Raw genomic sequence first — 21,303 nt, forward strand, 5'->3', positions numbered from 1 at the left:
TTAAGGTATGGTGGTCCTTTTTTTCCGCGCCGCAAGAAGGCACCTCGGAGAAGCCATCTTGCAATTTGGGCGCAGTACGTCGGGACTTCTGGTAGGAGTATTGGCTGGGGGTGCACTATGCGCAACCGTTGACTGAGACCAACAGAGTTTTGATAAGGAAAATAGTTCTATATACCAGTGCAAGAGGCTAAAAGTGCCAGATAAAAGGGCGGAAAGGTGGGAATGTTGTTGTATGTGCTTACGTGGTGGAAGGTGACCATTTGGCACCGCTGATAGTAAAATGTTCTGGAATTACTGAATAGTGCTGCCAAGTTACAAGATAAATCTCAGCTTTGTAGAGGCTTAGGAGAGAGAGACGCGTCGCTGGTTTAGAGTTTTAGGGCACCTGCCTGTGAAGGCCAGCGAAACAAACAAAAAACGTCTTGTTGGGTTTCGCGAAGGCCAAAAATGGGTAGTGCACGTTGGTGGGTCTGACAGCATGAAATCTGGACGGCAGGATCCTCCACAACTCTAATCTAAAAACTTGATGCTGGATGGCAGAAAGGTAAGTGAAATCAGGCACCCATGAAAATAAACTACCCTGATCAGGTGACTAAATACAACAAACGTTTACGTTGTGCTCTTCGCACTGATTCTAAGTGTTTCCAAAGATACCCTTAGAAGATTTAATGGATATCCCATCAACTAGTTCCTGTTTCGCAAAAAATATCGCTAGTGAACTATGTCCAACAGACTTTTGATTTTTCTGCTCATTGCGTTGATTCAGGGTGCTTGGATGCTTACTGATGAGTTACCCGTGCTATCTGTGGAAAGTAGCAATCCTGATTTGGGTCTGATCTCCGTTTCCCCTTCTCCTTTATCTCCAGATGTGGGCACTTTTTCAAAGGATCAACTGGCAGATAACGGTCTCCCCTCACCTAGAGACTCCACCAGCTCCATTTCATTTGTCACAGCGACTATCTGGTTCATTTCATGGTGTTTTTTCAAGGTAATACGGTCTGTTCTGGTGGTATTGCCCTCGTTTATTGTCCGCATCCTTGGGTTTAATTACAGTGTAACTTTGAATTTTTCGTCTTTATTGATGATTGTTTCATCCACCGTTGTTATAGTGTATGCATTCATCAGGTACAGATACCTTAATTTGTACTCCCGACTTCCTCAAGAACCAAAACGTCAGGACCCTCCTATGGATGTATTTATCGAATCTACTGATGACAATTCTGAAGTGAGATTTCCCAGCTACTTAGATCAGTTTTTGTCCGCTATCAAGGTGTTTGGTTATTTAGAGAAAACCGTTTTTCATGAACTGACAAAGAGTATGACAACCCAAAAATTGGAGCTCAATGAGTCGTTGGTAATTGATGCGTCTAAAGGGTTCTCTATTGTTGTAGAGGGCAGGATGTCAGTGTACGCAAGGGTTGGTAGGAAAATGGTGTCCGATGATACACTGGCTGCCGAATATGAATCTGCAAATTCCGATGAGAAGTCGTTCATCTTCAATGGCTATAAGTATCAACTGTTGACCGATGCTAAAAGTGGTAGTCCACTTTCATCTTTGATTAGTATACTAAAACTTTTCACAGAGAACGAGGAGAAACTTTTACAGGACAACAGAACCTCTTCGGCTTTAAACTTGAATGCTGTTTATGAAGCGAACTCCCCGTTCAGGGAGGAGCCAACATCCAGCTCGCCGGAAGAGCAGGCAGACCCCGACGAGTTTGCACCAGAACTAATTGCCAAGGCCCAAGGGCATGCTTCTATTTCTACTATTCCACCTGAATCATTTCGAAGATTGGTTGTGAAGTATCCTCAGTCGGCATCGCATATTGTCCAAATGGTTCTTACCCGCTTGTACAGAGTAACGCTTCAAACTGCACATTCGTACCTGGGATTGACTCACAAAATTATGAAAGCTGAGCTAGAACTGAACATGTTAGCTCAATACGATATCCCCGTCTATCTTCACGATGGGATTATTGACAGACTAGATGAGCAGTTTAAGGCTGCGGAAGAAGAAGATAATATCGAAACCATTAGTGTTAGCAAGAGCACCTCCAATTTCAAGAAAAACAACGGTCTACTGCAGCATCATCCTGAACGGACAAGTCATGATAAAAGATTCTTCTACTATAATCCCGCTGGAAGAATCTCCAAATCCGTCTCTTCAAAACCATCAAAGAGACCCGTTTTATCTAAGAGAAACAGCTCTCACCATGTTGTTCTCGATACCCGAATCACCAATACTAATCCCGGTGATTTGCTTTCAAATGTGCCTTTATCCAGAAAGAACTCATCCTACAATTCTCTTCGAAATAGTGACCAATCCAAGGACGAACAAGAGATCCGAGCAAGAACTTTTTCGGCTGAAGAAGAAACTGCAGATACGGCACTAAGAACAGCATTGGTTGAAAGCATATTCAAGTTGATTGGTATTGACAACTCCATCGTTCATAATAGCGCCAATCTGTTCGCTTCATATCTTTCACTTAACGATCCGCTAAACAGCCCTAATTTTGGGCTTCAGAAAAGTTACCCATCGTCACAGAATTTGAAATGGTTCAGCTTGGATGTTGGAGATGATGATGATTCTAGCTGCAGTAGTAAAAGTGAAACTCCTGGAGCAGGTTCACACAAGTCAAGTGAACCTGTCCTTGATCTGGTTTCGATTCGAAAATCGGCCAGCGAACAAATTCAGTTTATGTTCATCAAAGCTGGCCATGTTATAATTGAAGAAAATCAGCCAACTCCTGGTATCTACTACCTTGTTAGTGGACTCTTAGAGTCAGTTTTCACGGCAGAGAATGGAGAAGAAAAAATGCTTAACCATATAAAACCAGGTGGAATTGCTGGTTACCTGGGCGTTGTAGCTAGCTTCAAATCATTTATTACGGTAAGGGCTAAATCGAATTGCTATGTTGGATTTCTTCCAAAGAAAGTGATTGATTCCTTATGTGATAAGTATTCTGTCATTCAATTGGCGCTAGCCAAGACCTTGATCAGAGTTTTGGACGATAATATCCTTTTGATGGATTTTGCTATGGACTGGGTACAAACATCTGCAGGACAGAGACTGTACAATCAGGGAGACCCTGCAAATGGTATTTATATCGTTCTGAATGGTAGATTTCGGTCCATTGTCGAGAATCCCAAAGGTGCGGTCAATGACAAACAATCTTCGCCAGTGATTCACCGGAAGGATGCTTATAGTGGTGAAAATGACAGCATATCTGTTATATCAGAGCATGGAAGAGGTGAATCTTTGGGAGAAATAGAAGTACTTACTGCTTCAAAGAGACCCACAACTTTGGTAGCTGTGCGAGACTCTGAGACAGCTAGAATTCCTAGAAGTCTGTTTGAGATGCTATGTCTTACAAATCCATCTATCATGATTAAGGTTTCTAGATTAGTTGCAGAACGATCTCAATCAACAGAAGCAAACTTAGTGATAGGTGCCAACAGCTTCAAAAATCCAGTCATTAAGCCAAAAAATTCCAGTTTCTGTAACTACAGTTACCGGACTATTACCATCTTGCCAATTACCAAGGGTCTTCCGGTGGAAGAGTTTGCTCAGAAATTAGTTTCTTCGTTTGAACAGCTAGATAGATCTGTTATTTCTTTGAATCAGGCAAGCATTTTGACTCACCTAGGAAAACATGCTTTTGATAAACTAGCCAAGATGAAACAATCGGGCTACTTTGCCGATTTGGAGGAACAATACCAGAATGTTATATATGTCACAGACACTCCGGTAAACTCAACTTGGACAAGTACTTGCATTTCTCAAGGTGACATTATTCTTTTGCTAGCAGATGCTCAGTCTTCGACGGATATTGGAGAGTATGAGAGACTTCTGGTGAGAAAAAAGACCACTGCGAGAACAGAACTTATTTTGTTGCACCCAGAACGATATGTCGAAGCTGGATCAACAAGCAAATTCCTGAAGAATAGAATTTGGGTTCATTCACATCACCATGTACAAATGAACGTGAATAGAGGCCATTTTGTTGCCAAAGCAACCGAACTATCATCGATTGCTCAACTGGTCAAAGAAAGTTATTCCCAGCTGAAAAATAAGGCCCACTTAGACAAGATGAGACACCGTTTGGAGACTTTACTGGTCAGCTACGATGTCTTCAAGAAGGTACCCAATATCGGACGCACTGGATACTATCAACCTACTCAAGAACATAAAAATGATTTCATGCGACTTGCAAGAATTTTGTCAGGACAGGCCATTGGATTAGTTTTTGGTGGAGGTGGAGCTCGTGGATGCGCCCATATTGGTGTTCTTAAGGCCCTTGAAGAGTATGGGATTCCTGTTGATCTGGTAGGAGGAACTTCGATCGGTGCTTTTGTCGGAGGACTTTATGCAAAGGATTATAACTTAGTCTCAACTTATGGTAGGACCAAAAGCTTTGCTGGACGAATGTCCAGTCTTTGGAGAATTATTACCGATTTGACGTATCCTGTAACGTCCTATATGACAGGACACGAGTTCAATCGTGGAATCTGGAAGGCATTTGGAGACTATCGAATAGAAGACTTTTGGGTCAAGTACTACTGTAATTCTACGAACATCACTAACAGTGTGCAAGAGATCCATTCGTCAGGTTATGCTTGGAGGTACATCCGAGCTTCCATGACCCTTGCTGGTCTGCTGCCTCCTATCACCGATAATGGCTCAATGTTGCTAGACGGAGGCTATGTTGATAATTTGCCAGTGGAAGAAATGAAAAACCAAGGTGCTAGTGTGATATTTGCTATTGACGTTGGTTCGGTGGATGATCGAAGTCCCATGGACTACGGAGATTCTTTATCGGGATTTTGGGTTGTCCTCAACCGTTGGAATCCGTTTTCAAAACATCCGAACGTTCCAAGTATTGCAGAAATTCAGCTGAGACTTGCATATGTGGCTTCTGTTAATGCTTTAGAACAGGCAAAGTCTCAAGATGCAGTTGTATACTTACGACCACCAATCGAAATGTATGGAACTTTAGATTTTGGAAAGTTTGAAGAGATTTCTAATGTTGGTAATGCTTATGGTTCTTCCCAACTGAAAGAGTTAGAAGAGGATAACGAGCTACCAGAGGTTTTGAAGTCAAGAAAAAAACAAACACATAAGATCAACATTGATCGAAGAAACTCAATTTAGAATTAGAAAATAGATATATACTCGAATGCTGGTATCAAAATACAATGCATATATTATATCACTTGTACTTGGTTCTCTTTTTTAGCTATGTGTTTGCTTTAAGGTGGACAGTTGGTGTTTGGAAAAACTGGTATATTTTATACTCTTTATGTAACACTTCTAGAAAAGTCTTTCGGTTGCGGCCATATCTAGCAGAAAGCACCGTTTCCCGTCCGATCAACCGTAGTTAAGCTGCTAAGAGCCTGACCGAGTAGTGTAGTGGGAGACCATACGCGAAACTCAGGTGCTGCAATCTTTTTTCTTTCTCGCAAATCATCCACTATTAAAAGAGAGGGAAGTCAACTGAGAAGCTGACTACGGCAAAATTTCGTTTACTGTTTGTTGAATTCTCAATTCTTTTACGTATGTAGCCGTACTAGTGCCTTGTGTTTTGTTCTGGAAAATTTAAAATGTGTCTGGTACCTTGCCTCCTATGAATTGGATATTTCATATCTTCTCTTCGGAACCCACTTCATCCTTTCGATGTCCCACAAAGAAGCTTGAAGACGGTAGTTAAGTTGATAAGATTGAACTATTCGTCCTGATACAAAAAAGCAGCTAGAAAATCAAAACATTGTCTGATAGACTACTTGTACAGATACGAATCATCATTTATTTGATCTTTAAGTAATCGTAATGTTGACTCTGCATATACATGCGGGTTCCAGAGTACATGCACGATAGAACGATGTTCCAGTTTTTTAACCGAATACTAGAAATGATAGGCCACAGTAGAGCAACTACAGCAATCCTACTTTTTCTACTTCTTGTTAGAATCTCAAGAAGGAGACCAAAATTCAACAGTTGCTTATCTTATTTGACCATACTATGTGGTAATTAGACTTGGTGAAAAGAGGACACTGATGGCTCAAGGTTTCACTGAAAAAGTTCGTTCCTAATGTATTTATCAACATACGAATGCTTCAATTTGAAGATAGCTTTCGTTTACGAGAATTCAACACCATCGAACAGGCCCAAAAAGGGTGGGTAATTCATAGCTAGAAGCGTATTGAACAGATGAATAAAACATGAAAGTATAGGTAGTTATCTACAGTCTGGGTCTAACTAATTCAATGGCTTAACTTTAGCGAGAAATCCCAGCTCAACTTCAGTATGAAATGGCCTATACTTTGGCTGTTTAATTTTTCAATTAATTTGATAACAATTGTCGAGGATGATTAATGCTCTGTGTTCTTAAGTTCAGCCTCTTTTTGTAACAAAAACGGTATTTGAGATTCAATCATGGCAGGATCACCATCTAAGATTTCCAAATCATCAGTTTGATCCACTACTCTTTCACTGAAAGACGCAGCCCCTTCCGAATCAATGCAACCATTTTTCAAATCACCATTCATGACTTGCCCAACTTTTTCGACGTCTTCTTGAGGAAAGTTCCTATCATGAAGATTTTGCTTTAATAATGATAGTATGATATCTCTCAGGTCCTTTCTGATAGTGCGCATCCCGGAAACTGGAAATAACTCGGTGGTTATTCTGTTCGTATCTGAGCTTCCAGATAATCTGGACTTGATCAGATCCATGAAAAGTGTATGCTTGGTTGTAAACTTACAGATGTTGAATATGAGATGTAAACCACAGTCATTGAAATTGTTCTGCAATAATACATTCAATGTTCTGGTCTTTATCAGTTGGGTATTAATATCCAAATGCAGTTTTTCTTTTGCATAACCCGCAAGAAAAAGCCTAATTGCTTTCGTTGCAGGTCCATGAGATTGCTTCAGAGAATCCAAAACGTACAAGTATGGTCTCTCAAAATTATGAATATCCTTTGATAGGTATTTCCCGTTGACTATATTCTTCAGGTTTTGGATTATAATACAAAACCAGTGATAATTGTGATTGATAGGAATAATAACAAAATCATTTTCAAAAAGTGTATCGTTGTTTCGAAACCAGTTTTTCACATTGTCATACACTGATAAAACCGAATGATTGGGCGTAATCAGTTTTGAATATAGAAAACAGGAAAACAGTTCCACGCGAGCTTCATTGAAATCCTGGACGTAATACTTGAGAAAAAAATCAATTACGTTGTCGTTAATCCAATTATTGTTGTAAAGACATTTGAAATCAGAATTGTTTATGACAATCTTGCGAGAATCCTTGAACTGGTAACATAACTGATGGGTCAATACCAATTGTTTGCCTTCTCCTATTTCTTCATCGGCAACAACGGGAAGAGGGGTTTTACTTTTAGATTCTTTCGTTGGTTGGTGTGTCAATTTGGAGGAGAGTTTTGTATCCAGGTCTTCACCGTCTTCAGTGGCTAAGTCAATTTCCGTGGGTTGCTCTTCGTTAATCTTCTTCCGCCTAGCTCGAGTGATCCTACTATCCTCATCAGCCAGGTTAGAATAAAAATTTGTTGTGGATATTTTGGGGACTTTTGGTTCGTTCACTTCGTTCTTAAAATACTGCTGCAAGTCAGCAAAGTTCATTAGATGCAATTTAACCAGATATATCTTGCACAATTGGCGAAATAACTGTTTCAGTTTTGCCACGTCTTGAACGTCAGTCTCGGGATCTAGGAAAAGCCATATTCGATTTGTTTTCGTGTCCTCGTCTAGTAATTCCCCGAAGATCTGTTTGCTGAGCACTTCAGTCTTACGAAACAGAATCACAAAATTCTTTTCATCTTCAGACATGTATATCTGGCTCAGAGATTTGAAGGGAATCTGAAACCTGGTTTTAGACGGAAGGTCAACTATGAGGTACAGGCTGTTAGGCCATATGCTTAAAAAAGGAACAGGTAAGGATATGTTTTTATTGATGATGGAGATGTGGTGCAAGTGAATCCTGAGAACCTCTTTTTTCTTTTCAAACGCATTTTTGTCTTCAATTCCATTCTTCGATCTTTTAACGATGGGAGCGCTTATTTTGTCTATGATGTGGCTTTGAAGATCAGCTGTTGTATTCAAACTATCACTTTGAGTCAACGAGTTCTTAGGTAGTCTTTGAAACCGTGAAAGGGAACCCATTTTCTTCGAACCCAGGGATTTCACTGATCCTCTGGCCATTGACGCCGATCGTGAGTTCTGTAGAGTTCCCTTCGTCTTAAGAGAGAGGGGGAATAATTAAAGATCAAGTAATGTTCTACCTACAAAAGATAAAGATGACCTTAATGTTTTTAGCGAGGTATAGCTGGGAGTCCCAAAGAAGTAGCTAGGGCGGTGAGAGGATTTTTTTCTCGTGCGCATATAATCGCTAGCCTAGTTAAAGCATCTTGACGACGTACTAATATCTGGAAGACTTCAGAGCACAGAAACTATGCCTGGTGAGTTCATGGTGACCGTATTGAGCACATCCAAAAAGATCTTATTCTCTCCAGTACAATCAGCAGAAGGCCTTATCCATCTTGCTGTTCCACTACCTCATTCCAGTATACTTCTAATCATCGCCTCTAGATAAGCCAGACGATCTCAAGAACCACCCTCATCTTGAAACGTGGACTCGAGTCGCAATGTCCTGTATCATTCCTACGTCACAAGCCATCACTGGGTTCTCTCGCCCCCCTACGAAACGCTAGCTATTGCTATATGGAACAATCTAGACCGTAAGTTAGGGCCACTCTGTTCATTTCTCGTCTTAGTCAGCTGATCCTCGAAACGATCTATCCCTTTCCTTTTCCCTATCTTTCTTTTCTTTTCTTTCTCTTGTATCCGTGAAATATCTCAGTATCCCTGCTACAACTCAACTACACACACACCAAGCAATGAGGATAGTAAGGAGCGTAGCTATCGCAATAGCCTGTCATTGTATAACAGCGTTAGCAAACCCTCAAATCCCTTTTGACGGCAACTACACCGAGATCATCGTGCCAGATACCGAAGTTAACATCGGACAGATTGTAGATATTAACCACGAAATAAAACCCAAACTGGTGGAACTGGTCAACACAGACTTCTTCAAATATTACAAATTAAACCTATGGAAACCATGTCCGTTTTGGAATGGTGATGAGGGATTCTGCAAGTATAAGGATTGCTCTGTCGACTTTATCACTGATTGGTCTCAGGTGCCTGATATCTGGCAACCAGACCAATTGGGTAAGCTTGGAGATAACACGGTACATAAGGATAAGGGCCAAGATGAAAATGAGCTGTCCTCAAATGATTATTGCGCTTTGGATAAAGACGACGATGAAGATTTAGTATATGTCAATTTGATTGATAACCCTGAAAGATTCACCGGTTATGGTGGTCAGCAATCTGAATCTATTTGGACTGCGGTCTATGATGAGAACTGTTTCCAGCCGAATGAAGGATCACAATTGGGTCAAGTTGAAGACCTCTGTTTGGAGAAACAGATCTTTTACCGATTGGTTTCTGGTTTGCATTCTAGTATCTCCACCCACCTCACAAACGAATATCTGAATTTGAAAAATGGAGCATACGAACCAAATTTGAAACAGTTCATGATCAAAGTTGGGTATTTTACTGAAAGAATTCAAAACTTACATCTCAATTATGTCCTTGTATTGAAGTCACTAATAAAGCTACAAGAATACAATGTTATCGACAATCTACCTCTCGATGACTCTTTGAAAGCTGGTCTTAGCGGTTTAATATCTCAAGGAGCACAGGGTATTAACCAGAGCTCTGATGATTATCTATTTAACGAGAAGGTTCTTTTCCAAAATGACCAAAATGATGATTTGAAAAATGAATTCCGTGACAAATTCCGCAACGTGACTAGATTAATGGATTGTGTCCATTGCGAGAGATGCAAATTATGGGGAAAATTGCAAACTACAGGGTACGGGACTGCATTGAAGATTCTATTTGATTTGAAGAATCCTAATGACTCCATCAATTTAAAGAGAGTTGAGTTAGTTGCTCTAGTCAACACATTCCATAGATTGTCCAAATCTGTTGAAAGCATTGAAAACTTTGAAAAACTATATAAGATTCAACCGCCAACGCAGGATCGTGCATCAGCGTCGTCCGAATCCTTAGGCCTTTTCGATAACGAAGATGAACAAAATCTCCTCAACTCGTTTTCGGTTGATCAGGCAGTCATTTCATCGAAAGAGGCACCAGAAGAAATCAAAAGCAAACCTGTTGGAAAAGCCGCATATAAACAAAACAGTTGTCCATCATTGGGTTCAAAATCTATCAAAGAAGCATTCCATGAAGAACTTCACGCATTTATTGATGCAATTGGATTTATATTGAACTCTTACAGGACTTTGCCCAAGCTGTTGTACACACTTTTCCTCGTTAAATCATCTGAATTATGGGACATTTTCATTGGCACTCAAAGGCACCGAGATACCACATATAGAGTAGACTTGTAAAAAGATTATATAATAAATGAATCCGTGCCTTTTTTTTACCTTCACATATTTTAGTCTCCTTTGGATAGCTTCAACTTCTTGGCCTCTTTTATTGCCCTTTTGGCTTCCTTCCTCCTTTTCTTTTCGATATCATCGTCTTTTGTCTCTTTCTCATTGCTATCGAAAAGCTTTCGGGCCTCCTGAATTTCCTTTTGTTTATTCATTAATTCTTCTACACGACCTAGCTTAAGCCTATCCTTTCGTAAGGCAAACTTGAAATCTTCCATCTTAAGTTTGTGCTTACGGCCTTGATAGGTTGCATAAGTCATTGCTTCATGACAAAGATCGGTCATAAATACAATCATAACATCCTCTAAAGCTTGGATTGTTTCCAATTGCGGCTGCTGCACATCTCCATAAGCAAACAATAGAGTACGCATGTCATTGGAGAACAGCCTGGGTTGCCTCCTTCTTTCTGGTTTCCTAGACATTTGCTGACACGAGGGAGAGAGAGGTTGATATGGTTTGGAAAGAATATATGAGTTTCGAGGGATACGATGCAAGGGAAGTCTGGAAGGTCCCTGTGAAGAAACTACTCGTACGCGTATCTAAGTGGGTTAGCAACGAAAAGCGCCTTTATTTTGAAAATAATCAACAAACTGGAACACGTCTTTTAGATTCTGACGGCCGTTCCGCAGTATCGATACAAGGTCTGCTTCTAGCTCCATGTGCCTTTCCTCACCCGGTTTCAATCCTCGCCTGATCTTTTATCTCTGGGAAATCTCGAAAGGGGGCTAAGAATTCCATACGAGTAGCCAAACTTATCACTTCTTTCCGATCATGGTTGTCTCAAGAGAAGAAGTGAGGGAGATTATTGGTCGAGGAAACGCTATTGTAATCTATGAGGATCATTTACTAAACTTGAATGGCTGGTTGGAACGTCACCCCGGTGGTGAAAAAGCCATTCATCACATGATTGGAAGAGATGCTAGTGATGAAATGAATGCCTACCATGATCCTGAAACCGTGAAAACCTTCAAAAGGTGGTCCATCGGTCGTGTAAAGCTTCCATGGGACAACCTTGTGCCCCCGATTCAAGGTGGTAACTACTCATTCGACAAAGTTGACCAACGTGTCATCTACAAGAAGTTAGGCATCTTTCCTGGAGTAAAGATAGAGCCAAAAGTTCAAGAGAATATCGTTCTAACAGAAAAATCTGCCTCCAAACTACTGCCAGTGGGAGGAGTAAGAGATCCAAAAACAATAATAGAGGACTTTGACAATAAATTGGTCTACGAGGACATAAAACAGATACCTTCTTTGGATCACGAGACGCAAAGAAATTTAAGCCTGCAGTACAACGAGTTGCATCAAACTATTATCAATCGAGGATACTATCAGTGTGACTATTGGCAGTACTTTAAAGAGTTTTGCCGAATCAGTTCGTTATTTCTTTTGTTTGTTCTTTTTCTACGATCAAAATGGTACACTCTTTCTGCCATCAGCATTGGCCTCATGTGGCAACAACTCGTATTTATTGCCCACGATGCGGGCCATATTAGCATCACGCATAACTACCAGATAGACAACATTATTGGAATTATTATTGCTAACTTTATTGGAGGCCTATCACTTGGATGGTGGAAACGAAATCATAACGTACATCATCTTGTTACCAACGATCCAGTTCATGATCCGGACATTCAACACCTCCCATTTTTTGCAGTAAGTTCAAGGCTGCTAGGAAACGTATTCAGCACATACTACGAGAAATATTTGTGGTTTGATAAAATAGCCCAGAAAATGCTGCAAATCCAACACAAGTTGTATTACCCAATTCTTAGCTTTGGAAGATTCAATCTTTACAGATTATCGTGGAGCCATTTGATAATGGGACTGGGACCCAGAAAGGGTAAAGCAGCCTGGTTCAGATATTTGGAACTGATAGGACTCTGCTTTTTTTCTTACTGGTTTTTTTACAAGACCATGTCATATATACCAACAAAGACTCTAAGATTTTGGTTCTTGCTCATCAGCCATTGGACAACTATGATTGTGCACGTTCAGATTGTGCTATCACATTTTGCTATGTCGACTTCTGACCTGGGTTCTACAGAGTCATTTGTATCTAGACAACTACGAACTACTATGGATGTGGATTGCCCTGAATGGTTTGATTTTTTTCACGGGGGACTACAGTTCCAGGCCATACACCATCTTTTCCCAAGATTACCAAGACACAACTTTCGCAAAGTCCAACCATTGGTGATTGAGTTTTGCAAGAATACAGGACTACATTACTCCATCTATGGATTTGTGGACGGAAACGGAAAAGTGGTCAATAAGATGGCTGATGTTGCCAGCCAGGTCGTTATTCTAAATGATTGTCTTCATAGTATACATTTGGAGAATACCACAGGCAAAAATCTTTATGAAGCCAAGGTTGAATCTGTTAGCATTAAGGGTTGAGTTAGTGTTCTTCCATTTATTCCTGTTCATCATATTTATACTCTGCATGAAATATAAACATAGCTTTCTTTTTATATTATTCTCATCTTTACTATTGGCTGGCATTTGCCACTAAAATTACTGAATCACCTCTTAGATAAACCATTGGTCTGTCTTTTGTCTGTGTCTTTAGCTCGTTGTTTTCATCTACTGTAGATATAGTCTCTACGGCGTCTCCCAACACCAAATTACAATGATTGTCATATGCATGTAGTTTTCCAACAATCTCACGTGCTCCTCGTAATTTAACGTAGACCTTTTCGTCAAGGCAAAGCTTGATCATATTGAGTGGCTCGGATACCGACATAGCTGTTGACCGGTGAAAATGATGAGTGAAGGAAGTAATGAGGCAAGAGAAAGGAAGAATCAAGCAGTTTGATGTTGACGAATTTTCGCGCGAGTTCGCAGGAGCACTCGTAGGAATGATTTTCTTTGTGGAAGGACCTTCCAATGGAAGGCTTCTACCGTTTCGCGCCACGTCTTTCGTCTGAAAGCTTGTCCTACAAACATGACGAAAAATCAACTTTCCATTCCCCTTCAAACCATGGACCAATTCAGATTTTTTTGCCTTGGTGGGGGTAATGAGGTTGGTAGATCTTCTCACATCATCCAATTCAAAGGCAAGACTGTGATGTTGGATGCGGGTGTTCATCCTGCTTTTCAGGGAATGGCATCTCTTCCTTTCTACGATGAGTTTGATCTAGGCACTGTGGATGTCCTATTGATAAGCCATTTCCATTTGGACCACGCAGCTTCCCTGCCTTATGTAATGCAAAAGACAAACTTCAAAGGTAGAGTGTTTATGACGCACCCGACGAAGGCCATTTATCGATGGCTATTGAATGACTTTGTTCGAGTTACAGCTATCGATGATGACTCTAACCAACTTTACAGCGACAAGGATTTGAAAGACTCATTTGACAGGATAGAAACAATTGACTTTCATTCCACTATTGAAATTGATGGTATTAGATTCACGGCTTACCAAGCCGGCCATGTTCTAGGAGCTGCCATGTTTTTCATTGAAATTGCAGGCATCAAGGTACTATTTACAGGTGATTTTAGTAGAGAAGAAGATAGACATTTGAGTGTGGCTGAAGTTCCACCAGTTCGACCTGATGTTTTGATTACCGAATCGACTTTTGGAACAGCTACCCATGAGCCTCGTGAAGAGAAGGAAAAAAAGCTTACAACCATGATCCACAGCACTCTGGCGAATGGTGGAAGAGTGCTAATGCCGGTTTTTGCACTAGGAAGGGCTCAAGAATTACTTCTTATTTTAGATGAATACTGGTCACAACATCAGGACCTAGAGAATATTAAAGTTTATTATGCTTCCGATTTGGCAAGAAAATGTCTGGCTGTGTACCAAACTTACATCAATATGATGAACGAAAACATTAGAAAAAAGTTCAGAGACACAAATAAAAATCCATTCCAATTTCAATACATCAAGAACATAAAAAACCTTAGTAAATTTGATGATTTCCAGCCTTCAGTTGTGGTCGCATCTCCAGGTATGCTTCAGAATGGAGTTTCAAGAGCTCTATTAGAAAAATGGGCACCAGACCCAAGAAATACACTTATAATGACCGGTTTATTCTGTGGAGGGAACAATGGCAAAAGAGATCTTACTAGAACCGACCGAGATACCTTCACAACAGAATCCAGACGTTTTGATTCCTCGTCGAATGACCGTCGAAGAAATCAGTTTTGCGGCTCATGTTGATTATGAACAGAATTCAAAGTTTATTGAGCTGGTGAATCCTAAGACAATCGTTTTAGTTCATGGTGAATCTAATCCAATGGGTCGTCTGAAATCTGCCCTTTTGTCAAAGTACTCTAAGTATAAAAACACGCCAGATGAAGTTAAAGTGTACAATCCAAGGAATTGTGAGGACTTGTTAGTAGAATTCAAAGGAATAAAGATAGCAAAAGCGATGGGAACTATCACTGAAGATGTCAACAAGGTTTTGAAGCAGGACGTGAAGAGTGCTAAGAGTGAGATTAACGGGGTGTTGGTACAAAAGAATTTTGACCTTAGTCTACTGAAGATTCAGGATCTTCGTGAATATACAGGATTGACAACAACAATGATAAAACAACGTCAAACGTTGAGGTCTCATGCTACATCATCATTAGTTCACTACCACTTATTACAAATGTTTGGTTATCTAGATATCTTGATTGATGATGCTGAAGAGTACGAAGTTAAAATCATGGATAGTGTGCTACTGAATATGGATAAGAGAGGAATTGTCACAGTAGAATGGGGCTCTGGTGTGATTAACGATACCATAGCTGATTCTGTGATAGCCATTGTATTGACAGCGGAGTCATCTCCTCTGAGTGTCAAGTTGACCAGCAAATCATGTAATCATAGCCACAGCAGGACTAGTGAAGAAAAGCAAGAAATAAGGGAACCGGAGAAAACCGCAAGTCCCGCCAATAACCATGAACCAGGCAAAGTAAGTGAATTGAATGAACCAAATGAACCAAATAAGCCAAATGAATCACCTGCTATTAGCATTAAGGAGGAGAAGAATCACGTTGAAGAAGCAGTACCTGACCTAGCTTCACCTTCTTCTCCCAAGCCAGATGCTTCAGAAGACAAAGTAAAATTAATGGTTGAAATACAAGAGAAGTACTCATCGGCATCCCGTGTGCAAAACCTGCGTACTCTCTTAAGATCACATTTTGGAGATGCGCTAAAGTTTGAAATAGACGAAGGAGAAGAAGATTGGAAGGTAGTGATAGGAAAAATGGAAGCCACTATCAAGCTAACCGATTGGACAGTAGAAAGCACATCCAATGTTCTGAAGAATAGGATTCAAAGCATTGTTAGAAGAGGAATGACTTTAGTGGCCCCATTCTCGCAACCAAGAAAGTTATGAGGTTCTAAATGAAATTGGGCTTTGATTCTTCTAAAATTGATACTATAAAAATCAAATAGTAATAAATATAAAACATCATACCTGAAAGTTGTCAAGTTCAAGAAAATTCTTATCAATCCAATCGCAACCCGTATCTGAATAGGCCGAATCTGGCGAGGGAAAATATATGGGGCTGATTAGTCGGTCGAACCCTGAGGTCATTTCTTGATGGAATTCTGAATCCTGAACAGGCTGCACCATTTGTGACTGAAAGTGGCTAGCGCTTATCGAGTTTGAAGTTAATGAGGTAGATTGAGGGATTGAATTTGTTGTCATAGCAGTTCTTGGCCTGCTACTGTCCAATAATTGTGAACTGCTTCCAGTCGATATACTATTCTCCAATGAAACTGGAAGTTGTCGGTTTGACGTTCTATTAAGCTTGATGAATGTTGGGTCGATGGTGGCAGATAATGCAGGAGAAACCTTTGCAATCGTTTCCTTGATGTGATTAGCCAACTTCGATGACAGTGACCAGTGTGTCGAAATTGAGTATATACCACCTAATTCCAACTTGATATATTCCACGTAAATAGAAAGCTCAGATACATCAAAACTCTTGACAATATCCTCTAGATCAAAATCTTCATTTTCCTCAAAATATTTGATACTTGACTCAACCCAAGCGTAAGCACTCAAATGAATCAAGCATGCGAATGCTAATGAACAGGCATAAAATGGTGTTCTCTTGCGGATATTAGATGGGGAAGTGTCCAGTAGTGTCTTAGCAATAGAATTTGCGCTCTCTATGGTTTTTCTGGTTTCAATGATTTTCCTAGAGTCAAATTCCAGTTTCCGTGCAAACTTTTTACCATCTTTGTAGCTTGATCGTGTGTCGCAGTTAAGTTCAACTTCTGGTCGCCAAAGATATGAAAATGGTCTGTGAGTGAAAATTCTGGCATAATTGAACAACATCATGGCCTGATGAATACCCTCATTAACAAATCCAGATCTGTTTATCAGGTACGGAGTTTCAAATAGTTCTGGGTTCTCCAGCTGCATCTCCCAATTGCCAATAGCAGCTTTCATTTTAGTGAGATGAGAATCTATCTCTTTATCTTCTTGCAAAGCCACGTTCAGCCTGATTGCATCGTTGACAAGTTTACAGGCTCTTGAACGTGACTTATAGTCAAATTGCTCAAGACGAGGCTGCGTAGGCCATTGTATCAATGCGTGAATCATGGTTAACCTGGAGATAGAAACCCCATTAGCTGTGCCACTGATGGTATCAAAGAAATAACATTCCCAGAATGTCCGCCTTATCGTTTCAATGAGAACATCTTTATTGATATGTGAGGTCCGTGGAGTTGAAACAATAGTCTCCACAACTTGGTGATTTCCATCTTCTGGGTTCACCGGGAATTCATTGATATCCACCTTCATTGAGCCTATCAAGTTTGAATCATCTAGATAGTTAAGTTGAAGTTCCAAGCAAAGGTCAACGAGATTTTTTCTCAACATAGCACTCAAGTCGTGCAAGCTTGAAATGTGGGCAACCATTGACAACAATAACAACGTTTGTAGAGTTACGAAATCTTTCCCAATTTGTTTCACGTAGTTCAAAATTCTCAACACAGTAAAATTGACACTCTCAGAGTCTTTGGCGTATATGGTAGTAGCTTGACCATCTCCGATCAATTTCATGGCTAATATCAAATCATAATTGTTGGGTATACTATTGAGATAATCCGTGATCTCAACGCGATGAGGTAAGAATGGATGAACATCATGGAATAAAGTGTAATAGTTGTCGATAATTTTCTCTAGATCCAGATCCTCAATCATGCTAGAAGGAATCGTTATTGGCTCCGTAAAAGATCTTTTGTGTCTGGGGGGCTTATCTGTGAACAACACCTGATTGACGTCTATAGCTTGTTTACCATTGAAAGTGGGATGTAGCGTATCTGATTGACTCATACACGATGGTATTTCGTCAGTTGAGTGGTTCAAACAGTCCTTATCACAAGTTAGGCTAGCCGCTTTACCAAAATTCAACGAGCCATCTGGGTTTTTTGTGCAAGGAAGACGCATCAAATCATCCAATTGCTGTTTCTCCAGATCAGGCAGTCGATGGGAAGAATCTGAATCGTCTTTGTTGAATCTGCTGACTCCCTTTTTACGGCTTCCACCTCTGTTACTTTTAACATAGATGCATTCGGCTTCCTCATCCACACATCTTCCGCAAACAGGTTGTTGACCATCACACTTCATGTGCCTTCCACGACACCTCAGACATGCTTTACTAACATGCTTTAGTTTCTTTCTTGTATTGTCCATGGTCCATCCACGGGTCGTTTGGAGGTTCTGGTATAAAAACAGGTGAGAAGGCCCAGGTTTATTTAGTCTTTTGAGTAAATTCAAAGGGACGTCTAGGCGGAGCCGCACGTCAAGCGGGTGCTACTTACTGCGCAAAATCTCAAAATACAAACCCCGACCATGGATACCAGGAGACAAGATGATGTGATTCTACGCAAGATGTTCTAAATTATTCGAACTTTAAATTCTAGAAACCAGGCAGCCAGTTGATTACCAGGTTGACCTGGAGCAACTGTAATCACTTGAGCCCCAAACAACTAAACTCTAACTGGTACCAACGAATTCTTACTGAAAATCAGTGACTTCATACGTAACTAATCAAAGCCCTATTGCCATCAGACATCCATGTACGTGAGAGGAGGAAAAAGTGGGTTAACCAGTAAGAGATATGTAATAAGTAATTAAATGATATATGTATGCATAACGCCAATTAATGCGCCCATCCTTGAGATTGTAATAGTTGTAATATTGCTCCACATTGTAACTCAGGTACCATATAGAAACGCATATAATGTTGACTGTTGTTGGATGAATTGAAGGAGATTCTCCGTCTTCTTGGAAATGCCTCCTCTTCGAGCATCTGGCTGCTGTTTCCTAGTGCTGTTCAATCCTTTCTTTCTAAGAGCGAGATAATAAGTAGCATAGAGTGATATCTCCTCAATTATTGGCTGTAATGCATTGTCCATTTCTTTGATTACTGTTTTCACCAAAATGATATGCTCTGGTGTTAGGACGTCGGGAAAGTTCTGATAAAGATACTCCAAAGACTCCTCTTCAGAGTTTGAAAATGTGGAGTTTGGTTCAAGTTCTCTCTTGAAAACCACCTTTACAGGCGAATTCATGAGTTCAATATCTGATTCAGAATCTGATTCTTTTGGCGAATCGGAAGATTGTTGAACGTCTGAATGGTCCGTGAAAGCTGTAAGATCGGGCGATTGAGGTTTATTTCTTAATTTACGCCCGCAATGTGGATCTGTTCCTGATTTACTAATACAACCCTCTTTGGAAACAACAACTTTTACAGGCCGTTGAAATTTAAGAGGCTCTTCAATAAAATCTTCAATAATGACACCTGGAAAGTCATTTTCATCAACTTCAATTCTTGGCTCTTCTATTGTCGTCTCCGCTTCATCCACTGTTCCTGATTTACTATCAGCATTCTTCCAAAAGTTCAATGTATCCTTGAAACAATTCCCGGACATGTTCGATACGATCCTGTTGACTTTCTACCATTCTTTCATAACTTATGATATCAATAGGGCAATGTGACTGATCAGACATTGTGTCATAATTAGTGTTTAGGTTTCTTTTTCTCTGGTTCCCCAGATGATGCATCACTATCTTCGTCCTCAGAGCCAGCATTAGAATCATATTCTTCGGCAACATCACTGTCACTTCCAGCATTGAAGTCTTCATCAACACTTTCATCATCTTCACCAGCGGACCCCATAGCAATATCACCATCATCACTGTCATCGTCATCGTCCACCAAAGCATTGCCTAAGAATTCAGCTGGTTTCTCGTTTTTGACTCTAACTCCTTGTCCCTTCAAAAAGTCTTCGATCGGCTTTTGTTCATCCTTATTGATATTAGCAAATGTATGCGAACCACCAGAGAATTGAACCTCAATATCAAACGTACGTGAAGTAGATTGTCCAGTACCACGCGATGTTACCACGCTGATTATACCAGAATAGGGCAGATAAACACATGGCTTGGTAGCAAAAAAAAGACATTTATCTAATAGATAAATTTGGCCTTCACTGGCCTTAAGAGAACAGTTGACGCCCGGTTGCATGTGTTGAGATTGGAATGAGCCTGGAGTGATGACTCTTCTTTCAGTAAGTCCTCGAAGGCAGTGACTCAAAATCTTGTATGTAGAATCGGTTCCATAGCTTCGATTCAATTTGCCTTCATATTTGGATTTATATTCTTCATCTGATAAATTGAGCTCAACTTCCAATTCCTCATTACGGTCAAATTGCATGACCAAAAATGGATAACGTGTTTGACCTTGTCTTAGCGGTGGATCCACTTGCAGAATGACCAAATGGTGTCTGTCATCCAAACGTGGCAAAGAGAATATTCTCAAAACGTTCTTATTCTGGATCTTGTAATCATAAGACTGGCCCCTCAAACGCAAATTATTAGCATACATCGAGATTTCAAATCTACCTCTTGGAGTGAGGAACAAAATATCTTCAAAGGAGACGATTGCCTCAGACGTAGTATCAAAGTCGGCCTTGTCTTTCAATTGTTCATAGAATAATTGAGACTTAGATTTGGCTTCTTCAGTCGTGTCTTGACCTTCCGTGCTGTCCTCATCTTTGTCAATTTGGCCAGGTACGTATAAACGAACCTCTACCAGCTCGTCGCCTAGCGTTTCATAGTGATTTTCATCTACCGTTTTTGGGTTCAACTCCATAGAAATTTCATGTCTACCAGTCAGATTTGAGTTACTGATCTCTGAGTAAGGAATTTCCCATGCAGGTCTATTATTGACATTGAATACCAGCTCTGCACGAGTCAACTGAGTCTTTCCCCAGTTCCACCCTCTCAAAGAGTGTTCCTTGTGCTCCAAGTTCACGTTAAATGTCCTCTGAATTTCGTTTTTCAATTGCTGAAAGTCTTGTTGCTCAAATCCATCTAGCATAATCACTTTGTCATTTCGAGTATACACACGCAATTCCCAGCCTCTGTAACCTCTTGACCAAGATACGGATAGAATATCACCCGATGGCAAAAGAAATGGATCAGTCTTGCCCTTAGTTGGAACCTGAGAGCTTGGTTTCCAGCCCAATCCACTGCTGGTGATTCTAAATCTACCCGGAGCCTTTGATTGATTAAGAAAGATGGTGTCAAAGTCTACTGTGGACATGAATGGAATGCTCTCTAGCTGTGAAGCGATATCAATACTACTATGACGATGATTAAGAGTAGCTATTATTTCAATACGCGTGTTGTATCTCATCAGGGTAACCCATTTTCGTTGGGGGTTTGCTTGCCGGGTAACACGTTGACCTCATTTTCAGTCCGACCACCTCTGGTGGAAATTAAATTCGCGT

The 21,303-nt window shown here is 40.4% G+C and overlaps 10 protein-coding genes across 10 annotated transcripts; 4 read left to right on the plus strand and 6 right to left on the minus strand.

Annotated features, from left to right (window-relative positions):
• Positions 1-721: 721 nt before the first annotated feature.
• PAS_chr1-1_0009 (uncharacterized protein) lies at positions 722-5,152 on the plus strand (the record flags this gene model as incomplete). Its single annotated transcript, XM_002489598.1, has 1 exon — positions 722-5,152. The coding sequence occupies one exon, from the start codon at positions 722-724 to the stop codon at positions 5,150-5,152; it is 4,431 nt and encodes a 1,476-aa protein (XP_002489643.1).
• A 1,217-nt stretch (positions 5,153-6,369) lies between these two features.
• On the minus strand, positions 6,370-8,226 carry PAS_chr1-1_0010 (uncharacterized protein; the record flags this gene model as incomplete). Its single annotated transcript, XM_002489599.1, has 1 exon — positions 6,370-8,226. The coding sequence occupies one exon, from the start codon at positions 8,224-8,226 to the stop codon at positions 6,370-6,372; it is 1,857 nt and encodes a 618-aa protein (XP_002489644.1).
• Positions 8,227-8,921: 695 nt separating this feature from the next.
• On the plus strand, positions 8,922-10,505 carry PAS_chr1-1_0011 (Thiol oxidase required for oxidative protein folding in the endoplasmic reticulum; the record flags this gene model as incomplete). The annotated part of the gene is made up of 1 exon (XM_002489600.1): positions 8,922-10,505. One exon carries the CDS (start codon positions 8,922-8,924, stop codon positions 10,503-10,505), a length of 1,584 nt encoding a protein of 527 aa, XP_002489645.1.
• A 50-nt stretch (positions 10,506-10,555) lies between these two features.
• PAS_chr1-1_0012 (TFIID subunit (19 kDa), involved in RNA polymerase II transcription initiation) lies at positions 10,556-10,975 on the minus strand (the record flags this gene model as incomplete). The annotated part of the gene is made up of 1 exon (XM_002489601.1): positions 10,556-10,975. One exon carries the CDS (start codon positions 10,973-10,975, stop codon positions 10,556-10,558), a length of 420 nt encoding a protein of 139 aa, XP_002489646.1.
• A 349-nt stretch (positions 10,976-11,324) lies between these two features.
• PAS_chr1-1_0013 (Hypothetical protein) lies at positions 11,325-12,953 on the plus strand (the record flags this gene model as incomplete). Its single annotated transcript, XM_002489602.1, has 1 exon — positions 11,325-12,953. The coding sequence occupies one exon, from the start codon at positions 11,325-11,327 to the stop codon at positions 12,951-12,953; it is 1,629 nt and encodes a 542-aa protein (XP_002489647.1).
• A 91-nt stretch (positions 12,954-13,044) lies between these two features.
• Positions 13,045-13,299, minus strand: PAS_chr1-1_0014 (Lsm (Like Sm) protein; the record flags this gene model as incomplete). The annotated part of the gene is made up of 1 exon (XM_002489603.1): positions 13,045-13,299. The coding sequence occupies one exon, from the start codon at positions 13,297-13,299 to the stop codon at positions 13,045-13,047; it is 255 nt and encodes an 84-aa protein (XP_002489648.1).
• Positions 13,300-13,500: 201 nt separating this feature from the next.
• PAS_chr1-1_0015 (Putative endoribonuclease) lies at positions 13,501-15,886 on the plus strand (the record flags this gene model as incomplete). Its single annotated transcript, XM_002489604.1, has 2 exons — positions 13,501-14,587; positions 14,619-15,886. 2 exons carry the CDS (start codon positions 13,501-13,503, stop codon positions 15,884-15,886), a joined length of 2,355 nt encoding a protein of 784 aa, XP_002489649.1.
• Positions 15,887-15,961: 75 nt separating this feature from the next.
• Positions 15,962-18,199, minus strand: PAS_chr1-1_0016 (transcription factor; the record flags this gene model as incomplete). Its single annotated transcript, XM_002489605.1, has 1 exon — positions 15,962-18,199. One exon carries the CDS (start codon positions 18,197-18,199, stop codon positions 15,962-15,964), a length of 2,238 nt encoding a protein of 745 aa, XP_002489650.1.
• Positions 18,200-18,723: 524 nt separating this feature from the next.
• On the minus strand, positions 18,724-19,440 carry PAS_chr1-1_0017 (Hypothetical protein; the record flags this gene model as incomplete). The annotated part of the gene is made up of 1 exon (XM_002489606.1): positions 18,724-19,440. One exon carries the CDS (start codon positions 19,438-19,440, stop codon positions 18,724-18,726), a length of 717 nt encoding a protein of 238 aa, XP_002489651.1.
• An 89-nt stretch (positions 19,441-19,529) lies between these two features.
• On the minus strand, positions 19,530-21,116 carry PAS_chr1-1_0018 (Subunit of the heterodimeric FACT complex (Spt16p-Pob3p); the record flags this gene model as incomplete). Its single annotated transcript, XM_002489607.1, has 1 exon — positions 19,530-21,116. One exon carries the CDS (start codon positions 21,114-21,116, stop codon positions 19,530-19,532), a length of 1,587 nt encoding a protein of 528 aa, XP_002489652.1.
• Between the last annotated feature and the right edge of the window lie 187 nt (positions 21,117-21,303).

The sequence above is a fragment of the Komagataella phaffii genome, chromosome 1, assembly GCF_000027005.1.
Source record: "Komagataella phaffii GS115 chromosome 1, complete sequence".
NCBI lineage: Eukaryota > Fungi > Ascomycota > Pichiomycetes > Pichiales > Pichiaceae > Komagataella > Komagataella phaffii.